This window comes from Colletotrichum scovillei (genome assembly GCF_011075155.1).
Source record: "Colletotrichum scovillei strain TJNH1 chromosome Unknown Contig00005, whole genome shotgun sequence".
Lineage (NCBI taxonomy): Eukaryota > Fungi > Ascomycota > Sordariomycetes > Glomerellales > Glomerellaceae > Colletotrichum > Colletotrichum scovillei.
Genome location: NW_023336263.1, coordinates 2,282,933 through 2,301,328, shown reverse-complemented (window position 1 = coordinate 2,301,328; position 18,396 = coordinate 2,282,933). Strand labels below are relative to the sequence as shown.

General features: G+C 54.2%; 4 protein-coding genes across 4 annotated transcripts; 1 reads left to right on the top strand and 3 right to left on the bottom strand.

Annotated features, from left to right (window-relative positions):
* The first annotated feature begins 233 nt into the window (after positions 1 to 233).
* On the top strand, positions 234 to 3,734 carry HER10_EVM0009938 (4 family polyadenylate binding protein). Its single transcript, XM_035479409.1, has 2 exons — positions 234 to 3,044; positions 3,096 to 3,734. The coding sequence occupies exons 1-2, from the start codon at positions 853 to 855 to the stop codon at positions 3,214 to 3,216; spliced, it is 2,313 nt and encodes a 770-aa protein (XP_035334302.1). The 5' UTR covers positions 234 to 852; the 3' UTR covers positions 3,217 to 3,734.
* Positions 3,735 to 7,545: 3,811 nt separating this feature from the next.
* Positions 7,546 to 9,556, bottom strand: HER10_EVM0002906 (acetyl-CoA acetyltransferase). The gene is made up of 4 exons (XM_035472599.1): positions 9,125 to 9,556; positions 8,977 to 9,056; positions 8,547 to 8,908; positions 7,546 to 8,483 (listed from the first exon to the last, which is right to left on the bottom strand). Exons 1-4 carry the CDS (start codon positions 9,129 to 9,131, stop codon positions 7,685 to 7,687), a joined length of 1,248 nt encoding a protein of 415 aa, XP_035333819.1. The 5' UTR covers positions 9,132 to 9,556; the 3' UTR covers positions 7,546 to 7,684.
* Positions 9,557 to 10,204: 648 nt separating this feature from the next.
* HER10_EVM0003719 (2-nitropropane dioxygenase) lies at positions 10,205 to 12,023 on the bottom strand. Its single transcript, XM_035473384.1, has 3 exons — positions 11,411 to 12,023; positions 10,457 to 11,268; positions 10,205 to 10,389 (listed from the first exon to the last, which is right to left on the bottom strand). Exons 1-3 carry the CDS (start codon positions 11,451 to 11,453, stop codon positions 10,252 to 10,254), a joined length of 993 nt encoding a protein of 330 aa, XP_035333869.1. The 5' UTR covers positions 11,454 to 12,023; the 3' UTR covers positions 10,205 to 10,251.
* Positions 12,024 to 12,903: 880 nt separating this feature from the next.
* HER10_EVM0000176 (uncharacterized protein) lies at positions 12,904 to 14,498 on the bottom strand. The gene has a single exon (XM_035469970.1). The coding sequence runs from the start codon at positions 13,897 to 13,899 to the stop codon at positions 13,309 to 13,311; it is 591 nt and encodes a 196-aa protein (XP_035333638.1). The 5' UTR covers positions 13,900 to 14,498; the 3' UTR covers positions 12,904 to 13,308.
* Positions 14,499 to 18,396: the final 3,898 nt, after the last annotated feature.

The following is an 18,396-nucleotide window of genomic DNA, read 5'->3' as shown; positions in this document are numbered from 1 at the left end:
ACCAGGACTTGAACCGCTTGTACCCCACTTTGCTGGCACATGCCCTGCTCCTGGCGCGGGCTGCCCCTCCCCTCGACAAAATCTGGAAGGCGAGGAGGGACACACAGCATGAGGAGCAGGAGCGCCAAAATCGAGTGGTGGGAAGGCACCACCCTCCACTGCAGGTAGGCAGATCCAGTAAAAAAAAAAAATCATCCCGCGAAAGCCACATTCATTGAAAAATCTCTCCTCTCTCTTCTTCTTTTCTCCGTTACCAACCACACCAAACCCTATCAACAACCCCCTTCACATCTAAAGAGGGTCTGGCAAGGAGTACGTCTTCGTACTTGTTCTCTGTCTCGCTCACTTTTTCCATCAGAAAAAACTTCAAAAAAAAACTTGAAAATCCCCCATCAAAAACTCCCAACTTCCATAACGGAATTCCCCTCCTCAATCGCAAGAAAATTCTAGAGGAATCGTTCACCGAGCCTCTTTTTCTTGCTTTTACCTCTGCACCTGCCTGTCAATCTCGCAACAAGTGCCCCTCGTGTGTGTCGGTCAAACGTCACACATCGCCATAACCTCATTCGACGATACAAGGCTCGCCTTCTCCTCTTCTTACTCTTATCCCCTCCGACCACATCGTCTCGGTCTCGTCCAACAACCGATCGTCAGATTTCTTGACTTGGTATGTGCCTTCTCCCCTCATATCCCCTCTTCTACCTCGCCGTCGACTTCCACCAACGTGTGCGGTTCGCAAATTCTTACCCCGCCTTCCAAGTCGTGGCTCATTCCTCCTTCATCTCAACCTGCCTCTAACGACCACTTGGTGTTGCAGTATCTTTTCCCCTAGTCAATTCTACTACCGATACAATGGCCACCGCTACCAACAACGGCGCTGTCGACCAGCTCGCCAACGACCTGGGCAACGCTTCCCTCAACGGCTCTGACTCCAAGGCTGCCCCCGCCATCAACACCAATGTTGAGTCTGCCGCTCAGGGCGACAATGCCGACACCGCAGGCCCTACCCCCAGCTCCGCTGCGCCTCACCCCCAGGCCTCCGCCTCCCTCTACGTCGGCGAGCTCGACCCCTCTGTTACCGAGGCCATGCTTTTCGAGCTGTTCTCCCAGATTGGTTCTGTCGCTTCCATTCGTGTCTGCCGTGATGCGGTTACCCGCCGCTCTCTCGGCTACGCCTACGTGAACTACAACACTACCTCCGATGGCGAGAAGGCTCTCGAGGAGCTCAACTACACCCTCATCAAGGGCCGCCCCTGCCGCATCATGTGGTCCCAGCGTGACCCTGCTCTGCGCAAGACTGGCCAGGGCAACGTCTTCATCAAGAACCTCGATGTTGCCATCGACAACAAGGCTCTCCACGACACCTTTGCCGCTTTCGGTAACATCTTGAGCTGCAAGGTCGCCCAGGATGAGAACGGCAACTCCAAGGGCTACGGTTTCGTTCACTACGAGACCGACGAGGCTGCTTCTCAGGCTATCAAGCACGTTAACGGCATGCTTCTGAACGAGAAGAAGGTTTACGTCGGCCACCACATCCCCAAGAAGGACCGCCAGAGCAAGTTCGAGGAGATGAAGGCCAACTTCACCAACATCTACGTCAAGAACATTGCCACCGAGGTCACCGACGATGAGTTCCGCGACCTTTTCGCCGCCTTTGGCGACGTCACCTCTTCCTCGCTTGCCCGCGACCAGGAAGGCAAGAGCCGCGGCTTTGGCTTTGTTAACTTCACTACTCATGAGGCTGCTTCCAAGGCTGTCGACGACCTTAACGGTAAGGACTTCAAGGGACAGGATCTGTACGTCGGCAGAGCGCAGAAGAAGCACGAGCGTGAGGAGGAGCTCCGCAAGTCTTACGAGGCTGCTCGCATGGAGAAGGCCAACAAGTACCAGGGTGTCAACCTGTACATCAAGAACCTCGACGACGAGGTTGACGACGAGAAGCTTCGCCAGCTGTTCGCCGATTTTGGCCCCATTACTTCTGCCAAGGTGATGCGCGACAATGCCACCGACTCTGGCAACGAGGAGGAGGGTTCCTCCGAGGAGACGGACAAGGAGAACAAGAAGGAGGAGGTCAAGGCCGAGGAGAAGGAAGAGGCCGAGAAGACCGAGGAGAAGGAGGACGGCGAGAAGAAGAGCGAGAAGAAGTCGGACAAGAAGCCCCATGGTAAGTCCAAGGGCTTCGGCTTCGTCTGCTTCAGCAACCCCGACGACGCAACCAAGGCCGTTGCCGAGATGAACCAGCGCATGGTCAACGGCAAGCCTTTGTACGTCGCTCTTGCTCAGCGCAAGGATGTTCGCAAGAGCCAGCTTGAGGCTAGCATCCAGGCTCGCAACCAACTCCGCATGCAGCAAGCCGCCGCCGCTGCTGGTATGCCCCAGCAGTACATGCAGCCCCCCGTCTTCTACGCCGCGGGCCAGCAGCCCGTCTTCCCCCAGGGTGGTCGCGGCATGCCCTTCCCTCAGGGCGGCATGGCCATGCCTCCCGTTCAGGGTGGCCGCCCGGGCCAGTTCCCCGGAGGATACCCCCAGCAGGGCGGACGCGGTGTTCCCCAGCAGATGCCCCCTGTCTACGGCATGCCCGGCTCCTTCCCTCCCGGAGGTGCCTACCCCCAGCCTGGTAACCCGCAATTCATGGCTGCCATCCAGCAGGTGCAGCAGGCTACCATGGGCGGTGGTCGCGGCGGTCCCCAGGGTGGCCGTGGTCCCGTCCCCCAGGGAATGCCCATCCCCGGCGGCCCCGGCATGCCCGGCTTCCCTCCCAACGCTCGCCAGGGTGGTAACCAGCCCGGCGCCGGCCGTGGTGCCAACCCCAACGCTCCTCGCAACGCTCCCTTCCCCCAGGGTGGCCGTGGAGCCCCTGCCCAGGAGCTCAACAGCGGCAGCCTCATCCAGCAGCAGCTTGCTGCCGCTGGCGGCAACCCTGGCCAGCAGAAGCAGATCCTCGGTGAGGTCATCTTCCCCAAGATCCAGGCTATCCAGCCTGAGCTTGCCGGAAAGATCACCGGTATGCTTCTCGAGATGGACAACGCTGAGCTTGTTAACCTGTAAGTTGAAACAACCCCTACCTACACTGATCTCTCACTAACATTCCGCAGCATCGAGGAGGAGTCTGCTCTCAAGGCCAAGGTCGACGAGGCCCTCGGCGTCTACGAGGAGTACATCAAGGCCCAGGGTGGCGAGGAGGGCGAGAAGAAGACCGAGGAGACTAAGGCCTAAGCCATCTCCTCCACATTCACGCAACGTCATGAGCATGATTTCCTTATGTCATCATACCCCTTGTTATCGGGCATCCTTTCTACGACCAGTGAGCATTCAACGACAACGCTCATGAGGTCATTGCTCAACACGGATTGGGAAAAGTTATTTGGAATGAGGCGGCATAATCGACTGCATTTTTTTACGCCAGAGGAATCTCCACGACATGCTTTGCTATGACGGCAGCTCTTTCTGGGACCTGTCGTCAAATCCTTCGGGGCCTGCATGTATGGATAGATTTCTCTACTGCCTTCGTAGGCAGAGAGATTGGCGGCTCATCCCTTACTTGGGTGGCTCCTGTTCTCTTGATCTGCCAGGAAGGCTAGGTGGGATGCGTCATTTGCCACCCAGTATGGTTCTCCAGGAAGGCGTTTTACGGTTGTATGTTTGAGTCGCACGAGCTGCCTGGCTTCGCTCGCTTGCGATGGCACCAATACCCCACACAGAACGGTACTCGTTTCTTCAGGCAAACAGGCAGATGGTGGTTTTGAGGAGGTATGAAGTATCTCCTAATAGAAAGTTCAAAAATACTCCGGCGTTCCTTTACTGTGAAGATGTGTTAGTGTGCATGACTGGATCTTTCTCTGATTATTCCATGTTCGGAATGCGAAGGTTGTACAGTTGCCCATAATGACAGCCTTTGGTAATGATGGAGGCGTCCCCTTAAGCCTAGAGGGTTCAACACGAGTGTCAAAGTTGAGGTGATGCTCACTCGGCTTTGCCGGGCTTCGTCCTGAAAATGCGGCTGAGAGTTAAGGACCTCATTTCTGGAGTACTCAGAAGGCCATGGGCTATGAGTGTGGGCGGAAGCCATCCATTGTCGACAGCGGTGAACGGAAGAGTGCAGCGCAAAGATTGCCATGAGAACACTTAGAAAACGCCGAGGCGAAACGTCACCGGGGTTGAAACTTGCATCCTGACATGTTGAAACGTAGGATAACCCAGGGCTCAACGTCCATGTCAATGTTGTGTTCAAGAAACAGGCTGTTGACATGACCGTCTTTCAAGAATCACGGCTAGGTGCAGTGTGAGGGCTCTTGAGATATCCTGTCATCGTTGACTATGAGAAACGGGTTGCCTGGCCAAGCCTACAGAGTAGTGCATTGCGTAAGGAGCTGCTGGTGATGATAGTTTGCCAGTCTTCCAATGCCAGCTTTTAGGTGACAGCAGCCAGTGGGTGGCTTTCTCTCCGATGTATACGCCAAGAGTGATTAGCAGCTGTTTCCTGCTACGTATCTACATTCTGAACATTCCCCCTCTAAATCTCTTGTAACTTTCCATCACATAAGCCTGGTCACTGTTGAATACAACTGCCATAGTCTTGGATGGATGATCGTACTTGGATGAAAGCTGTAGAGTTGGCATCTTGCAATATGGAATCAGACAAAGAAGTCTCGATAGGGCACTAGCCTTGCCATCCTATCTAGGCCAAGCTGTCTGCGAGGGTCAGGATTGAGAGACATTAAGGGCGCTGGGGTAGAACCTCCGTGAAAAAAAGATGGGACACAGTCCCAAGACCTTGAACAGACGAAGCATTTAAGTTATCCATCTGCGTAGTCTGATGAGAATTGGCAATCGCCATCTGGATTTACACGCTGACTTTCTCGGCCTCGGATGTCCTCTTGCCTGACCTATCTTTGAGAACATTTCGGAATGGCAAGTTTCAGAAAAGCAAACAGGAACTGGAAACTATACGGACACTCCTTCGTTCACGGCTGGGAAGTCATCTCAACTTGAAAGAAGTACGGGATGGATTCTCATATCGACGTTAGGATAGAGTACTTGAGAGCACCACTTGGGATATGAGAAAATAATCCCATTGTTTCACTTATGTGGCGAGAACGCTCCAATTTAAATACTCTGGGTGTAACTGACCATTCCAGCGATCTAGGCTCTTGGTCGAGTTCCGCAGAGACCTGTCAAGCCTACGATTGAAAATAACAGTAAATAGTAGCTACCATGCTCGTCGAAGGTTTCATTTCGTTCCTCAAGCTCACACTGAGTTGATGTACTCGTTTGGGTAAAGCTTCCCTGGGCCAAATTGTATTACCGGACAAGTCCCCTACCAGAACGACAGGCGGATCGTGGCGAGGATAGAAACATCCATGGCATGTGCAGAGAACCTCTCTATAATGTCATTATTCCTCAAGCATTTCGGCTACATCCTCATAGTTGAAGTTGATCGAGTGTCGTCCACTTTGACAAACCTAGTGTGAGTTCTTAACATTCATAGGACTCCAGCTCGAGCTTCACAAACATCACATTACAAATTGAAAAGCAGCCAGCAGAACCACAAATCTCGTAAAGATTGCAGATCTTAAACCACCTAGACCAAACCAACAACGCATAAATCGACGATCAACGACAGCTTCGTCCCCTTTCGGGCCCCTCGCCGTGAACGTGGTCGGCAGGCCGGGTGGAGCAGGTCAAGTGCGGGGCTCGCATCTGCACCAGCCAGCCCAGCCCTAAGCCTCTTGATCAGCTTGCGCGCTCCGCTCCTCCAAGCCACCGAGCGAGGACCCAGTCCTCGAATCTCCCCTTGGTGTAGTTGGTTCATCACGTTCGACTGTAATGGTTACATTGTCATCGAAAGGTCTCTAGTTCGATTCTGGAAGGGGAGAACCACTTCTTTTGCCTATTTCTTCTTTTTTCTTTCGTATTACTGGCATGCAACATGCATCGCTGCAGATATGGCCTGTTTTTTTTTTTTTTTCTACGAGAGAAAGTTTTTTGTTCCTGGTGAGGAGGCAAGGTTTGGGGGTGTGGATAGGTACCAAAGTATCAGCCAGGCCCCTTATCTATCTTCCGCTCTGGGCAATAAAGCAGGTAAGATACAGAGTCAGCTACAGACGTGCGAGAAGTTGTGAGGCATAAGAGCGGTGTTGAATGATCTAAAGGAAAAGAGTCAGATTCAACTGTAGGAACGCGCGATGACATTTGGTCTTCCCCGGCTGATGGTAAGTTTGGGTTTCATCGCAAGTGCACCGGAAGTTTACTCTGATAAAAAGGACAAAAAGAGATGGGATTAAAGTCCACGGTAACTTAGTCATTTGGAACAGCAGGGACTGGAGGGTATCTACATAACCAATGAGTGGCTGCCCTGCAACGACAAACTCCATGTCGCTAGCAACTGAGCGCGAACTTCACGATCCATGTAACGGCCTTCCAATCCAAAGAAAACAAGGCAAAATCATGCCCAAATCGTCATAGAGAAGAGAACATTTGTAATATGCACCAAAAGCAAAAGATTGATTTCGCCCGGACTTGAACCGGAGACCTTCAGTGTGTTAGACTGACGTGATAACCAACTACACCACGAAACCTGATTGGATACCAATAGTCAGGTGCAAAGCAATCTAAGTAGGGCGCTTCTGGGGCTCGAGCTTGAGAGTAGCCGCCGTGTCAAGATTCGACGTCCACGTACAAGAGACAGAGACAGCTGTGGTTGTCTTAAGCAGCATGACTGCCTGTAATTGGCACGCAATAGTCAAGAAACCGAAATATCCAAGAGAACTGTCGTCTTCCTCCTGGCCATTCAAACTCTCAGAAAGGAAGCATGTTCAGGACAGCCTCCAGCCGGAACCAAGACCCTTCACTATTTACATCCTCAAAACCACACTTCAGCTGCCTAAGCCGGCAAGATTCCGAACATATGAACAAACTCCAATCTCTCATTATGGATACCTTTCATCACAAAAGTCCATAATCCTCCGTTGAATAAACATACCGTCCCCCACCCAGAGAAAAATTCGAATTTCATCCATCACGGGCACGTCCCATCATGAAGACTCTTCACCAAACTGCCCCACCCATCCCAGCAGTCCCAGCGATCCCAAGTCTATAAAACACCGTCCTCCCGCCGCAGCTTTGGTAGTTTTCTTCTTCTTTTTTTCTTCATGTCGACAATACTTCAGAGAATCATTTCTATAGTATTCGACCTACTCTTGGTTCCCTAAAGGAGCTACAGATCCCACCCTGGTTGATGATTGATATCCTCGATACCCTAGAGTGATAAAACCTCTTGGTTGTTCTCGAACCCTCCGTAAAGGAGGGCGGGTAAAGGCTTATGCTTTTGTTTGTATAGAGAACGGTTATGATCTCGTCCCCTGTTCGCGGTCTTGCCCTTGGGCGCGCGGGAGGGGTGGGCATCGATGGACGTCTGACAGGCTCTGTTTTTTTTTTTCATTTTTTTCATTACGTGCTGGAGCATGACTCTGGTCGTGAAGAAGAAATGCTTACTTTTTTCGTCCTTTTCTTAACATTAAGGAAGTAAGGTACGAGTGGAACATTGGGAGGACATTCATAGATCAATCGTATTTCATACGCCTAAAATCCAGAACCATTCTGTTGATATACAACCAGGCCCAAAAATGCTCTAAAATACAAGTTTCATCATCAATCTTTAAGACCCCGTCGCGACATCACCCATTTATTCGGCAACCCAGACGGCGCTCATGCCCATACCGGTACCGATACACATGGACGTGTTGCCAATCTTCTTGCCCGTCCGCTTGAGCTCGTACAGCAGCGTCGAGATCTGCCTCGCGCCAGTGCAGCCCAGCGGGTGACCGAAAGCGATGGCGCCGCCCTTGGGGTTGACCTTCTCGAACGGGATGCCGAGCTGCTCGGCGCTCCACAGGCACTGCGACGCGAACGCCTCGTTGATCTCGTAGATGTCGACATCCTCGGTCGCGATGCCGGCCTTGGCGTTGGCGACGGGGATGGCCTTGGCGGGGCCCTGGCCCATGAGCAGCGGCGGCAGACCGACGATGGCGGCGGAGACGAACTTGCCGAGGATGGGCTGGCCGAGGCGCTCGGCGGTCGAGCGCTTCATGAAGAGCACGGCGGCGGCGCCGTCGGACACCTGGGAGGCGTTACCGGCGTGGATGCCGCCGTCCTTTGCGAAGGCGGGCTTGATCTTGGCCAGGGACTCGGCGGTGACGCCAGCGCGGATGCCATCGTCCTTTGCGACAGTGATCTCCTTGGTCTCGCCTGACTTGGGGTCCTCCCACTTGACCTTGAGGGGGGTGATTTCCTGGTCGAAGAGACCCTCAGCCTGGGCCTTGGTGGCCTTGGCGTATGAGGAGGCGGCGAAGGCGTCCTGCTTGGTGCGGGGGATGCCGAGGTCCTGGGCCATGTTCTCGGAGAGAACGCCCATGGGGACCTTGCAGTTTGCGGCCTCGGGGGTGTTTTCGAGGAGCTCAGAGAACTCGGAGACGGCGGCGGGGCTGTATGGGACAGAGGGTCAGTTACTGAGATTATGAGAACATAGGGCCAAGGAAGGCACATACCCGTATTGCGTTGACATGCTCTCGACGCCGGCGCCGATACCGACGTCAATCATGCCGGTCTTGATCGCGTTGATAATGTCCACGGAAGCCTGCAGACCAGAAGAGCACTGGCGGTTGAGGGTGCGCACGGCAGTGGTCTGGGGGAAGCCGGCGACGAGGGCAGCGGCACGCATCTCGGTGGCACCACCGCCGGGGGCCAGGACGGTGCCGACGGCGATATCCTCGACGAGGGCAGGGTCGATCTTGGAGCGGTCGAGGAGAGCCTTGAGGACGCCGGCCATCAGGTCGGCGGCCTGGGTGTCCTTGAAGCCACCCTTGCCACCCTTGGTGAAGGGGGTTCGGAGGGCTGCGGTGACGACGACCTGCGGGGTGATACGATTAGACGGGCACGTTCTATAGTAATCTGGATAGAGAGCGATCGAGAGCTTACATCGTCGGCGTTCTTCTGGAGGATCTTGTCCTTGCCGCCGGCGGAGAACTGGCCGCCAAGCTGAGTCAATCTCTCGAGGGCTGTTTTGAGCGACGTGGTTAGCACAAGACGTGAAGTGGCCGCGAGCAGAGTGTTGAATGCTACTCACCACCCATTGTGATAGATATGAAGCTTCGAAAATAGAAACGAGAGGGTATATAGATGGATCAAACAGATGGAGAGATGAGATTGAAAAGAGGAGATGTAGGTGGAACAGGTATATCAATACAGCAAGTGTGGTAGGGGAACTGTGACGGGCAAGATGTATGTCTGGTTCGGATCTCAGATGGGACAATGAGCCTCGGATGTTCTCAAAAACGGGTCTCTGACAAAGGAGCAGCAGGGTAGGTACTTGGTACACCTTGAAAGAGCTGGCTGATGTCAGCTGGGGGTCATTCAGCGCTGCACCTCACCTTTCTGCAGCAGCAGCCATCCAGTACGGTAGGTCCAGCAACCAAAAAAAACCGGCCGAGGCATCCAAATTCCAGCGATCACACCGCATTGGTTGCGAAACTCCGGGGCCCGAACCCCACCCTTTTTCCCTTGGAGAACTTACCTTAGGTGCGGAAAGGTATCCGTATCTCACCTAGCTGCCATTTTCACATGCTCGCTTCTTCCCCACTGAAGGCGGTAGCAGGTGCTGTTTCTGGCTGTTGGTGCGCTGCGACAGCAACCTTGGTCCCCACGTTCTCCCGCCTCCCCCGTACTTTTTTCCCTCCCCTGGTACTTACCTTGCGCGGGGGAATTGGCACGCCAATAAGGTAGCTTGCGTCACAAGCACTTCGCGGCGGCCCCAGGTGATCACCGTCCCGTCCTCCTACCATTCTTCTCTCGCATTCTCTTTCTTAGCCTTCTTAGGGCGTCACGGGACCTCTGGCGGCTTATGATACCTCGCTGCGAGGCTGGTGAGCTTGATGGCCGCCCTTTTGTGCTTTGTCCTTCAGGTGCAACACGTGCTGGCTTGGCTCGAGCAGCAACCTTCTTTTTTCATGTGAAGATGCACCGCGAGTCAATCCCTAAAACCTGAAGCGCAAACCAATAGGATAATTGTTTCATCCACATGGAAACCCTAGCCTCGAATCAACCTACGTATGCGGCTACTCGTGGAAAATTAAGCAGCTGGAAATGAACATATCGTGACTTTATAGGTTCATCATAATACAAGGTCATTGTTCTACATATCTGTGTATGTCTCTCTCGCTCTTCCGACAAGATGTCTGTATAGTACCTCTTCCTCTACAACTTGGCCGCCGGCTTGATCAACGCCAGCCTCGCCTTCAGCGCCGCCTCAGCCTCCTTCTCTATTCTAGGAACCAAGTCCTTGACCGACGGGATGTCGTGAATCAATCCAATAACTTGTCCGGCCGTCCAGACCTATAGCAGAAAATGGTCAGCTCAATACTTCACACCATGCTCACGTGAAGGAAGGGAATATACTCACGCCGTAGTCCGGATCACCCGTGATGAAAACCTCTTTGCCCCTCTTCCCGCTCACGAGCGGCGCAATCTCGGAAAATTCGCCCGACGTGCTCTGCTCCTCAATCTTGATCGCCTCCTCCGTGACCTTGTTCTTGTACAACCGCGTCGTGTTCCTCCACCGCCGGAGCAGCAGCGCCGTGTCCGTCTCCTGCGCCTTGACAATCTCCTCCTTGATCTTGTGGTGGATCGGCGCCTCCAGCGTGCACATGAACCGCGTGCCCATGTTGACGCCCACCGCGCCCAGGCACAGCGCCGCCGCCAGCCCTTCGCCGTCCGCGAACCCGCCGCTCGCGATGAAGGGCACCTTCAGCGACTGCCGCGCCCGCGAGAGGAGAATGAAGTTGGTAATGTCCGACTCGCCGACGTGGCCAGCGCACTCGAAGCCGTCGATGCTGAGGAAGTCGACGCCGAGCTTGACGGCGCTCTGCGCGTGGCGGATCGTCGTGCACTTGTGCAGGATGGTGACGCCCGCGGCCTTGAGCTGCTTGATCACGGGGCCTGGCGAGTTGCCGGCCGTCTCGACGATCTTGATGCCCTCGTCGATGACGACCTGAGCGTAGGCGGCGTAGTCTGGGGGCACGAGGGCCGGAAGGAGGGTGATGTTGACGGCAAAGGGGTACTTTGTCAGGGTCTTGCAGCGCTGGATCTCCTTGCGCAGCTCCTCGGGGGTCGGGAAGATGAGGGCGGTGATGATACCCAGCGCGCCCGCGTTGGAGACGGCCGAGGCGAGGTCGGCTGTGCCTACGTGCTGCATGCCGCCCTGGACGATGGGTACTGTGAGGCGAACGAGAGCGTGTCAGCGATGAGTTGTCTTCTCTGGTACTTTACCCGGCATGATGGGTTGGGATGCGCGCCATAGTGACACCTGCGAATGTGATGTGTCGTGCGTCTTCTCGCGAGCCCTGCTCTGACGTACCTTTGATACCCAACCGTCGGGTCAGCTCAGTGTCGAAAGGCATGTTGGGCAATCGGAGCGTTTTCTTTCTCTATTCGATTCGATTCGATTTCGGTACAAACTGTTGTGTTACGTGAAGAGACAGGTTGCGGGATCAGGGCGACAACAAGAACGAGGCAACAGTGAAAAAGGAGAAAACAAACTTCTAAAGCTTCTAGTCTAGATGGTGTAGATTGCAGACGTGATAATAAAAAGGGACAGAGTGGTGATTCTGACGGCAGTTTGGCTGACTCGGTCTGGCCGGTCAAAGGACGACGGCTGCTCAGCCCCCCCGATCGGTACCTTGGGACAGTGGGGACGTACCGAGGTAACTCGGCCTCCACCAATCTTCTCCCCCGCGTTTCCAGGTGCCAGGCCATTTTTCGATTAGAGCGAACATGGGGAAACACGGCCGACCCCATTCGTGCCGTTCCTCTCTCACATGGCCAGACGCCATCTTTCCGCCGTCCACGGGACTATTTCCGTAATCAGAAGGCTTCATCCCTGACACCGACCAGTCTGGCTTCACTCACTTTCTTCATATTCTGACAGAGAACGCAGCACACTGTATCTTCATCCTTGACCTACTGATTCATCAAGGAGGGTTACACAACAACCCTTCGCAGGCCAACAGACTAGGTAGACAGACGCGCAGCACGGTGCTTCCACCTCTCAGTTCCTCTGGCTTCAGCCTTCCACGAAGCCCCATGGCGTGTAATCTGTGACGCTGTGCTCCCAACCATATTGAATCTCATCGGTCAATAATCAAGGCTTCCGAGGGCCGCACACTGGACCCCCGGGTATCTCGATACCTGGCTGCCCGTTGGTCAGCAAGCACACCACCCAAAGACGATTGGATGTTCGTGCCCGATATCAACAGCGCCCCATCTCTCTCTCATCTGGCGGCTCTTCGAGGCGGTGGTGCCACAGCATCTAGGCTACGTGATGCGAATCCGACCTAAAGGAACGTCATTAGGCATTTGATAGTCGCCGTCCGCAACTCAGTTCAATCACAGGAACAATGTCTGACGTGGAGTGCATGATGCACAGTGGGACGTCCATCATTGATGATGGGTTTGACAACACAGCTTGACCTAAGTAAAAGCTCAAGCTCAAACCTCGAGAGAGGCCATACGGACTCCGGCACGTCCTTCACACATACGGAAGGTCTGCTACAACGGAACCGGAGATTTTCGACACAACAGTCTCGGGCTGACATCCATTTGTCGGCGAAACTATCAGGCCCACCTCAAACTTTCCGGATGACAAACACTGCCAAGGGCTATCGAGCTTAATCCCACATGGCCTCATTGGCTACGTAGAAGCGTTCCTAGATAGGGACGTCTCGTTTGTGATCCACCAAGCAGATGGTGACGAGCCATGCTGCCGGTGTTGTCTAGCAGCACAAGATCATTCGTGTGATACCTCATCACGTCCGTTGCCACGACGGCTCATGGCTTTCCCCCGCTGCATGTCGTCTTCCCTACTCGCAGGGCCGGTGTAATGTGTATCATCACGCTACCGGAATCGCCATCGACGCTCCTTTTCGTCCGCCTGATGTGTGCCTAAGAATGTGTATGTAGACCTCGATGAGCTTGCTACGTCGGGATTCGGATCCTTTCGTGGCCCGACTGTTCGACGCCTTCTTCGTGCATCTTGACGACCAATAGTTCGAGATATCCATGGCCTTTTGTGTTTACCATTGGCCCAAGCTTAATCTCTCCCTTGAACGATACTGTTGATCCGAGTCGCCAGATCCAATGCGCTAGATGACCATGTCGTATTCAAACTTTTGACGTGCAGGTACCGGCCTCGAACGATTCGAGACTCAGAGAGAGACCCCTTTCTTGCTCCCGTGCTCCCTAGCCATGCGAGGGCGATCACTGACGAGGCCTTGCTTTCATGCGGCCATCCTGGCGGGCGATGACATCTATGTAGTAGCAAGGAGACGATCCACGTGGACTCAAATGAGGTCCCACGAAGACAACCGTATGCCGGACTACCGCCCGATAGATGATGTGGCAAACTTGGCCAAGGAAAATGTCTTTCAAGACATCGACACGTAGCTCGATCAAGAGGAAGCCTGCTTTTTGCGCAGCAACTTTGCTGTGAAACAATGTGGCATCCTCCATCCGTATGTCTCTATTCGAACTTTGGTGAGACATGGGCGGGAGATGTACATTTGACGCCGGCTTCCTGCATCCAAAACGGTTTAGCTGCCGTTGCTGCGTTGGCGGCGCCTCGCAGGGCGGCGAAGGATGAGAACGCAACCGTATGCTCCCGATAGATTGACCGATGCAGCTAGTTTGGGCTATCGACCGCGTTGCGCCATCTTTGAGGATTTCGTTTGGCAGCAACATGCCACCAGCCTCGGCCATCGGTTGGTAATCGGTATCTGGACTGGAGATGAAGTTGGCAAACAAGTCGGGGAGGCTCGGGTATGCGGACTCCACCGAGACTCGCAGAGCCATCCATTTCCGCGTCTCGGTGTCATTGGAAAGACCAGCCCCATGCTATGCGAGTACAGGTCTCCTTGGGTCGCAATGCTGCACGTAGGTGGTGAACGTCTGCGGGTGGCGGGTGGGAAGAGCCGTATGGAAAAAAGAAATATCGCAGTCACCCCGGTTTGTCCGGGGGTGATCGAATCAGTGGAGAAGAGTGGAAGAAGCCTTCGAGAATTCCTCCCGTGAAGCGGCGGTGTTTACTCCGTACACTGTACTACAGATTTTGCCAGATACGGCGAGCATACTGGCATCATGCTGCTTTGCGGGTTGCCACAAACACTCAGGTCGGCGGGACCAAACGCAGTCAATAACCAGTGTTTGAATGGGGCTGGCTAACGGATTGCTGCTGCAGTGCTGACCGCTCATCGTTGACTTCCTGCCAACCGTGGGGAAGCACGGGAGCTATGGCGCTACTACCGGCCAAGCCGCACTCGGAGACTTGCCATAGCTTCGGCAAGGGCTGAGGTAGGTAGTAAGAGCTGGAGCAGAGATCTGTATCCATAGGTGTTATCTTCTTCAGCTGGCTAGTCCTCAATCTCCAATGGACTTACACGGATGATGATCACCCTCCCTCCCGAGTCCCGCGCAGTGTCCATGCGTCGACATTGGAGCGAGTTTCGGTCTCAGACGAGTCGATAGGTTCACATCAGAGCGTCCGCTGTGTATGGAGAGAGAAAGACGGAGAGGCAGAGGCAGAGGGATAGGGGAGGGGCGCGGCCACGAAGGAGGCAGAAGAGGGCGGCGGTAGGTCCGGGGGATGTTGGAACTGGTCCCGACGGGTTGGTCAAGAAAACATTTCAAACCAGATGGACCCTGGTTTCGCCCGCACATCCTGCAGTCTGCAGTCGCGTCTGCACGCTGTCGAGCGCCGGAGCCCCTGGCCTTATTCCTGGTCCTGGTCACAGTCCCGCCAAGGGCGAACGCCGATCCGCGAGCAAACATTGGGGCGGCACCGATCTGCTCACCAGTTTGGACTTTGGAGCATTCTGGAGCGCAATGGAATGTTCGTCCGTTGTTGAATGTTTGCTCAAATGTTTCCTCGTCAACTATCGAGGGTTGCACAAACGGAGGGAAACATGCTGAACAAAGTCAAAGTCCGAAGGAGGTCTCCTGTCTGCGGATCCTGTCTAGCGAGTGCGCGAACGGTCGGATGGTGGATGTGAGGTCGCATTTAGGTGTACGGATACGGAATAAGGCGGTGACGAAAGCTGAGGTGTGAAGTGTGAAGAAAATGAGTTTTCTTGTCAATTTTGAGTTCAACAACGGGGGCCTTGCGACCGGGACAGGGCCAGAAACTTTTCCTTTTTTTTTTTTTTTTTTACCAGAGGAAGGAACCTGGAACCTGGATCCCTGGACCCTGCCCTGGCGCCTGCCCGACGTTGACCCCAAGTCTTCCGGTGCCAATGGTGGCCTGCCGCTTCCTCCTGATGCCCGGGAGAACAAGAAGATGGAGACGAGAAAGACAGAGAGAGAGAGACACACACACACCGGGAGAACCTTGAAGTTCGTGGCTTGCTAGGTTTATTCGTACGCGACGCAGTCGAGATGCCATGGATAGGTATGATGCTCGCTGCTCGCTCCTTTCTTTCTCCTTCTGCCCCTTGCTGTGAAGGTTCCATCTACTCCGTACGCTACTCCATACCGATACGGATATAGTCCCAGCGCACAGTCGCTGCAAGCCCGAGGCCAACCTAGTCTTTCGGCTGCGCAGATATTCCCTGTCTGTTCCTGCCTCAGTGCTTTTCCTCTAAATCGTTCGTTCGTGTCCTGACGGGCGCATGGAGCACCAGATGCCCCGTCATTCTCTCTTTGATGACGGCCTCATTCTGTCAAAGGACCTGACCTACATGCTGAGTAACATTACACAACATGAGCATTGCATTACGGGCTACTTGCAGTGTAGTGTGTAGCGCGTGTGTCTCGATAGGACAACCCTGTAGAATGTCTTGCGGAAAGGCTGAAATGCTTTGTTAGAGTAGCATCCCTTCCGACTGCCGTCTGAAGTGAAAAGAAAAATTTAAAGACATAAAAGACGGTGAGGGCAGAATAACTCCACGGAAGGACACCGGCATCGTCCCGTAGACTAAATCAGGACGAAACAATAAAACCGCCGGCAAAGCTTCGCTCTGTTGAGTACGGATGCTAGTGTTGCTAGCCAACTGGGTCGCTGCGCATCCGTACCAAGTAGTGTAGTATTCAAACGATTTCCTCACTAAGACTGCGCCTTATGATGAATGTCTCCAACGTATGGAGTACCGAGTACCTCTGGTAATTACCTTACCGTAGAAGTAGTTGCCCGGGTGGGGAGGAGGAGTAGTCTTGGAGGAGCTGGAGGAGAGGTTTGTGAGTCGTGACTATCAAAGGACTACTAACTCTGTGCTAAGGACCAAGATGGCAAAAGTAAGCTCGGGAAACGACCAGGGGTTGTAATTCTCAAGTCACAATGTTTCGCTCCACTTTAGCCTTTCATTTTGCTCGACTCACTCCACGTCCCCGTCATTCTCATGCGGCCTTCTCACGCTCACTCTCATCCTCACTCTTACGCTCATTCTCACTCTCGTCGCCTTATCTTTCATCATCCATCACCACCACTATGGAAGTACTGTACATTTCCAACCCAACTCATCATGAGGTACATGCGCATATACGCAGGTCAACCAGCCCAGTTCCCCGGCTTCCCGGTTCCATATCCCCCCTTCCTACTGCTCCCTTCGTTTCGGGGAAGCATGACGGTTCCTAGACTCACAGGCTAAGACGCCAGGGACCCCTTCGGCTGGGGCTCTTCCCATTCCCCGATGCCACCAAGGCCACCAATGCCTCCACAGACCAACATTGACCACCTCAACCACCGCCACGACTGGTGATCCACCCCATGTTCTCCAGCTGCGAGGTGCCCGTTCCTCTACGAGCTGCTGTACGTGCTGCTCTAGCTGCATTCGAGCTGCAGTTGCTCAAACCCGCCGGCCGCCTGTCACTCTGGACGATCCCGCCCGTCCTTAGCCATTGCTAGCTTCTTAGCGGTACTAGGTCACTCACTGTGAAGAGCCGTGAGAGCTTGGAGACTGGAGTGCCTTGCTGAGAAGTATGGATACAGCCACGACTATCGGCAAGTCCCCTGGACCTGATCTAAACCCGAACTGATGAGGCCTGTGAAGCCATTGAGAGCTTGGGACCAGCCAAACAGCCGCACGTACCTTACCTTGCTTGCCTTGCCTCATAGGGGAGTTGGCTTTGCTGGGCACACAAATTGTCATGACTTTGTTTTTCATGTTCATTTGCCATATCGAAGGCACGAAGCTAACGCTACACGCTCACAAACAGCCCAGCACAAGCGCGTTGAGGCGAGCAGGGGAACAACGGACGTAGGTCTCACAACCACATGCTCGTCTTGCAGATGCCATGCCTTGGACGACACTCTCTCACACTCTTCACCAAACCCAATCTGTCTCTGTCTCTGTCGTCTTTCACATTTCATAATTGTCCTCACCGGCAGTATCGGTATCATCATCATCATCATCATCATCATCATCATCGGTGGTCTGGCCCGCCCTGCCAGAAATGCCCGGCTTCGCCCTGCCCTGATCTTCTTCTCACCCCACCCCAGAATGACGATGAGGAACGAGTGCTGCCCGATCCCACCCCCTTTCCCCCCCTCCGCTAACTGCATCAGTACGGTGGTACATACATCACTCGCCTCTCCCCGCCCTTTTCCTGCCGCATCGCGCATTTGAATCGACGTGGCTCGACGGCCCTTTTTTCTTCCCCCTGCTTTTCCTCTTTCCAAAATAAACTGACATGCTTCAACGTCAGTCCATCGCCGTGAGGATGGTCTCGATGAGGCCCAAACGACGCTGACCGAGTTTCCTTCTATCGCAATGTATGGAGGCGAGACTGTTCCTCTTGCCCAACCACCGGGGCTGCTTAGCAACTTGGTATTTCTCACCCCCCGGTTCGTTTCGCTTCACCGGCTGGCGGAGTCGATGCCGCCGGAGAGGGTCCTGGCGTCGCTCGCCCAGTCTCCAGAGCTGGTCCCGGATGCCACTGCGGATTGCCTACGCAGTAGTGCTCGGGTGCTCAGGCTAACTTCCAAGGTACCTTACCTTACCTCACACTGCTTCGCTCTGTCACGCTCTTTTACTTTTGCCCTAGCTTGATTGCCCAATCGTCGGCTTGTTGGCTGATGTCAATGCTATTATTGTTGAACCCTTGCCCCCTGCTTTCATTTACCTATCCGTACATATCGCTTTTCCCTCTACGGAGTACTCTCTCTCTCAAGGCCCATGCCTCATGGTTCATGTACCGATCAACAAGTGCCAGCCAGCCAGCCCAGCCCAGCCCTGGTTGCAATCTAGCTTGGGTCGGCTGAAGCGTTGACTGCATGGGACGTGGTGCCATCGTAGCCCTCTCTCTAGCCCTCCAGCCTCGCCGCTCTGTTCCTACTCTCACTCCCATTTTCGCAATCTT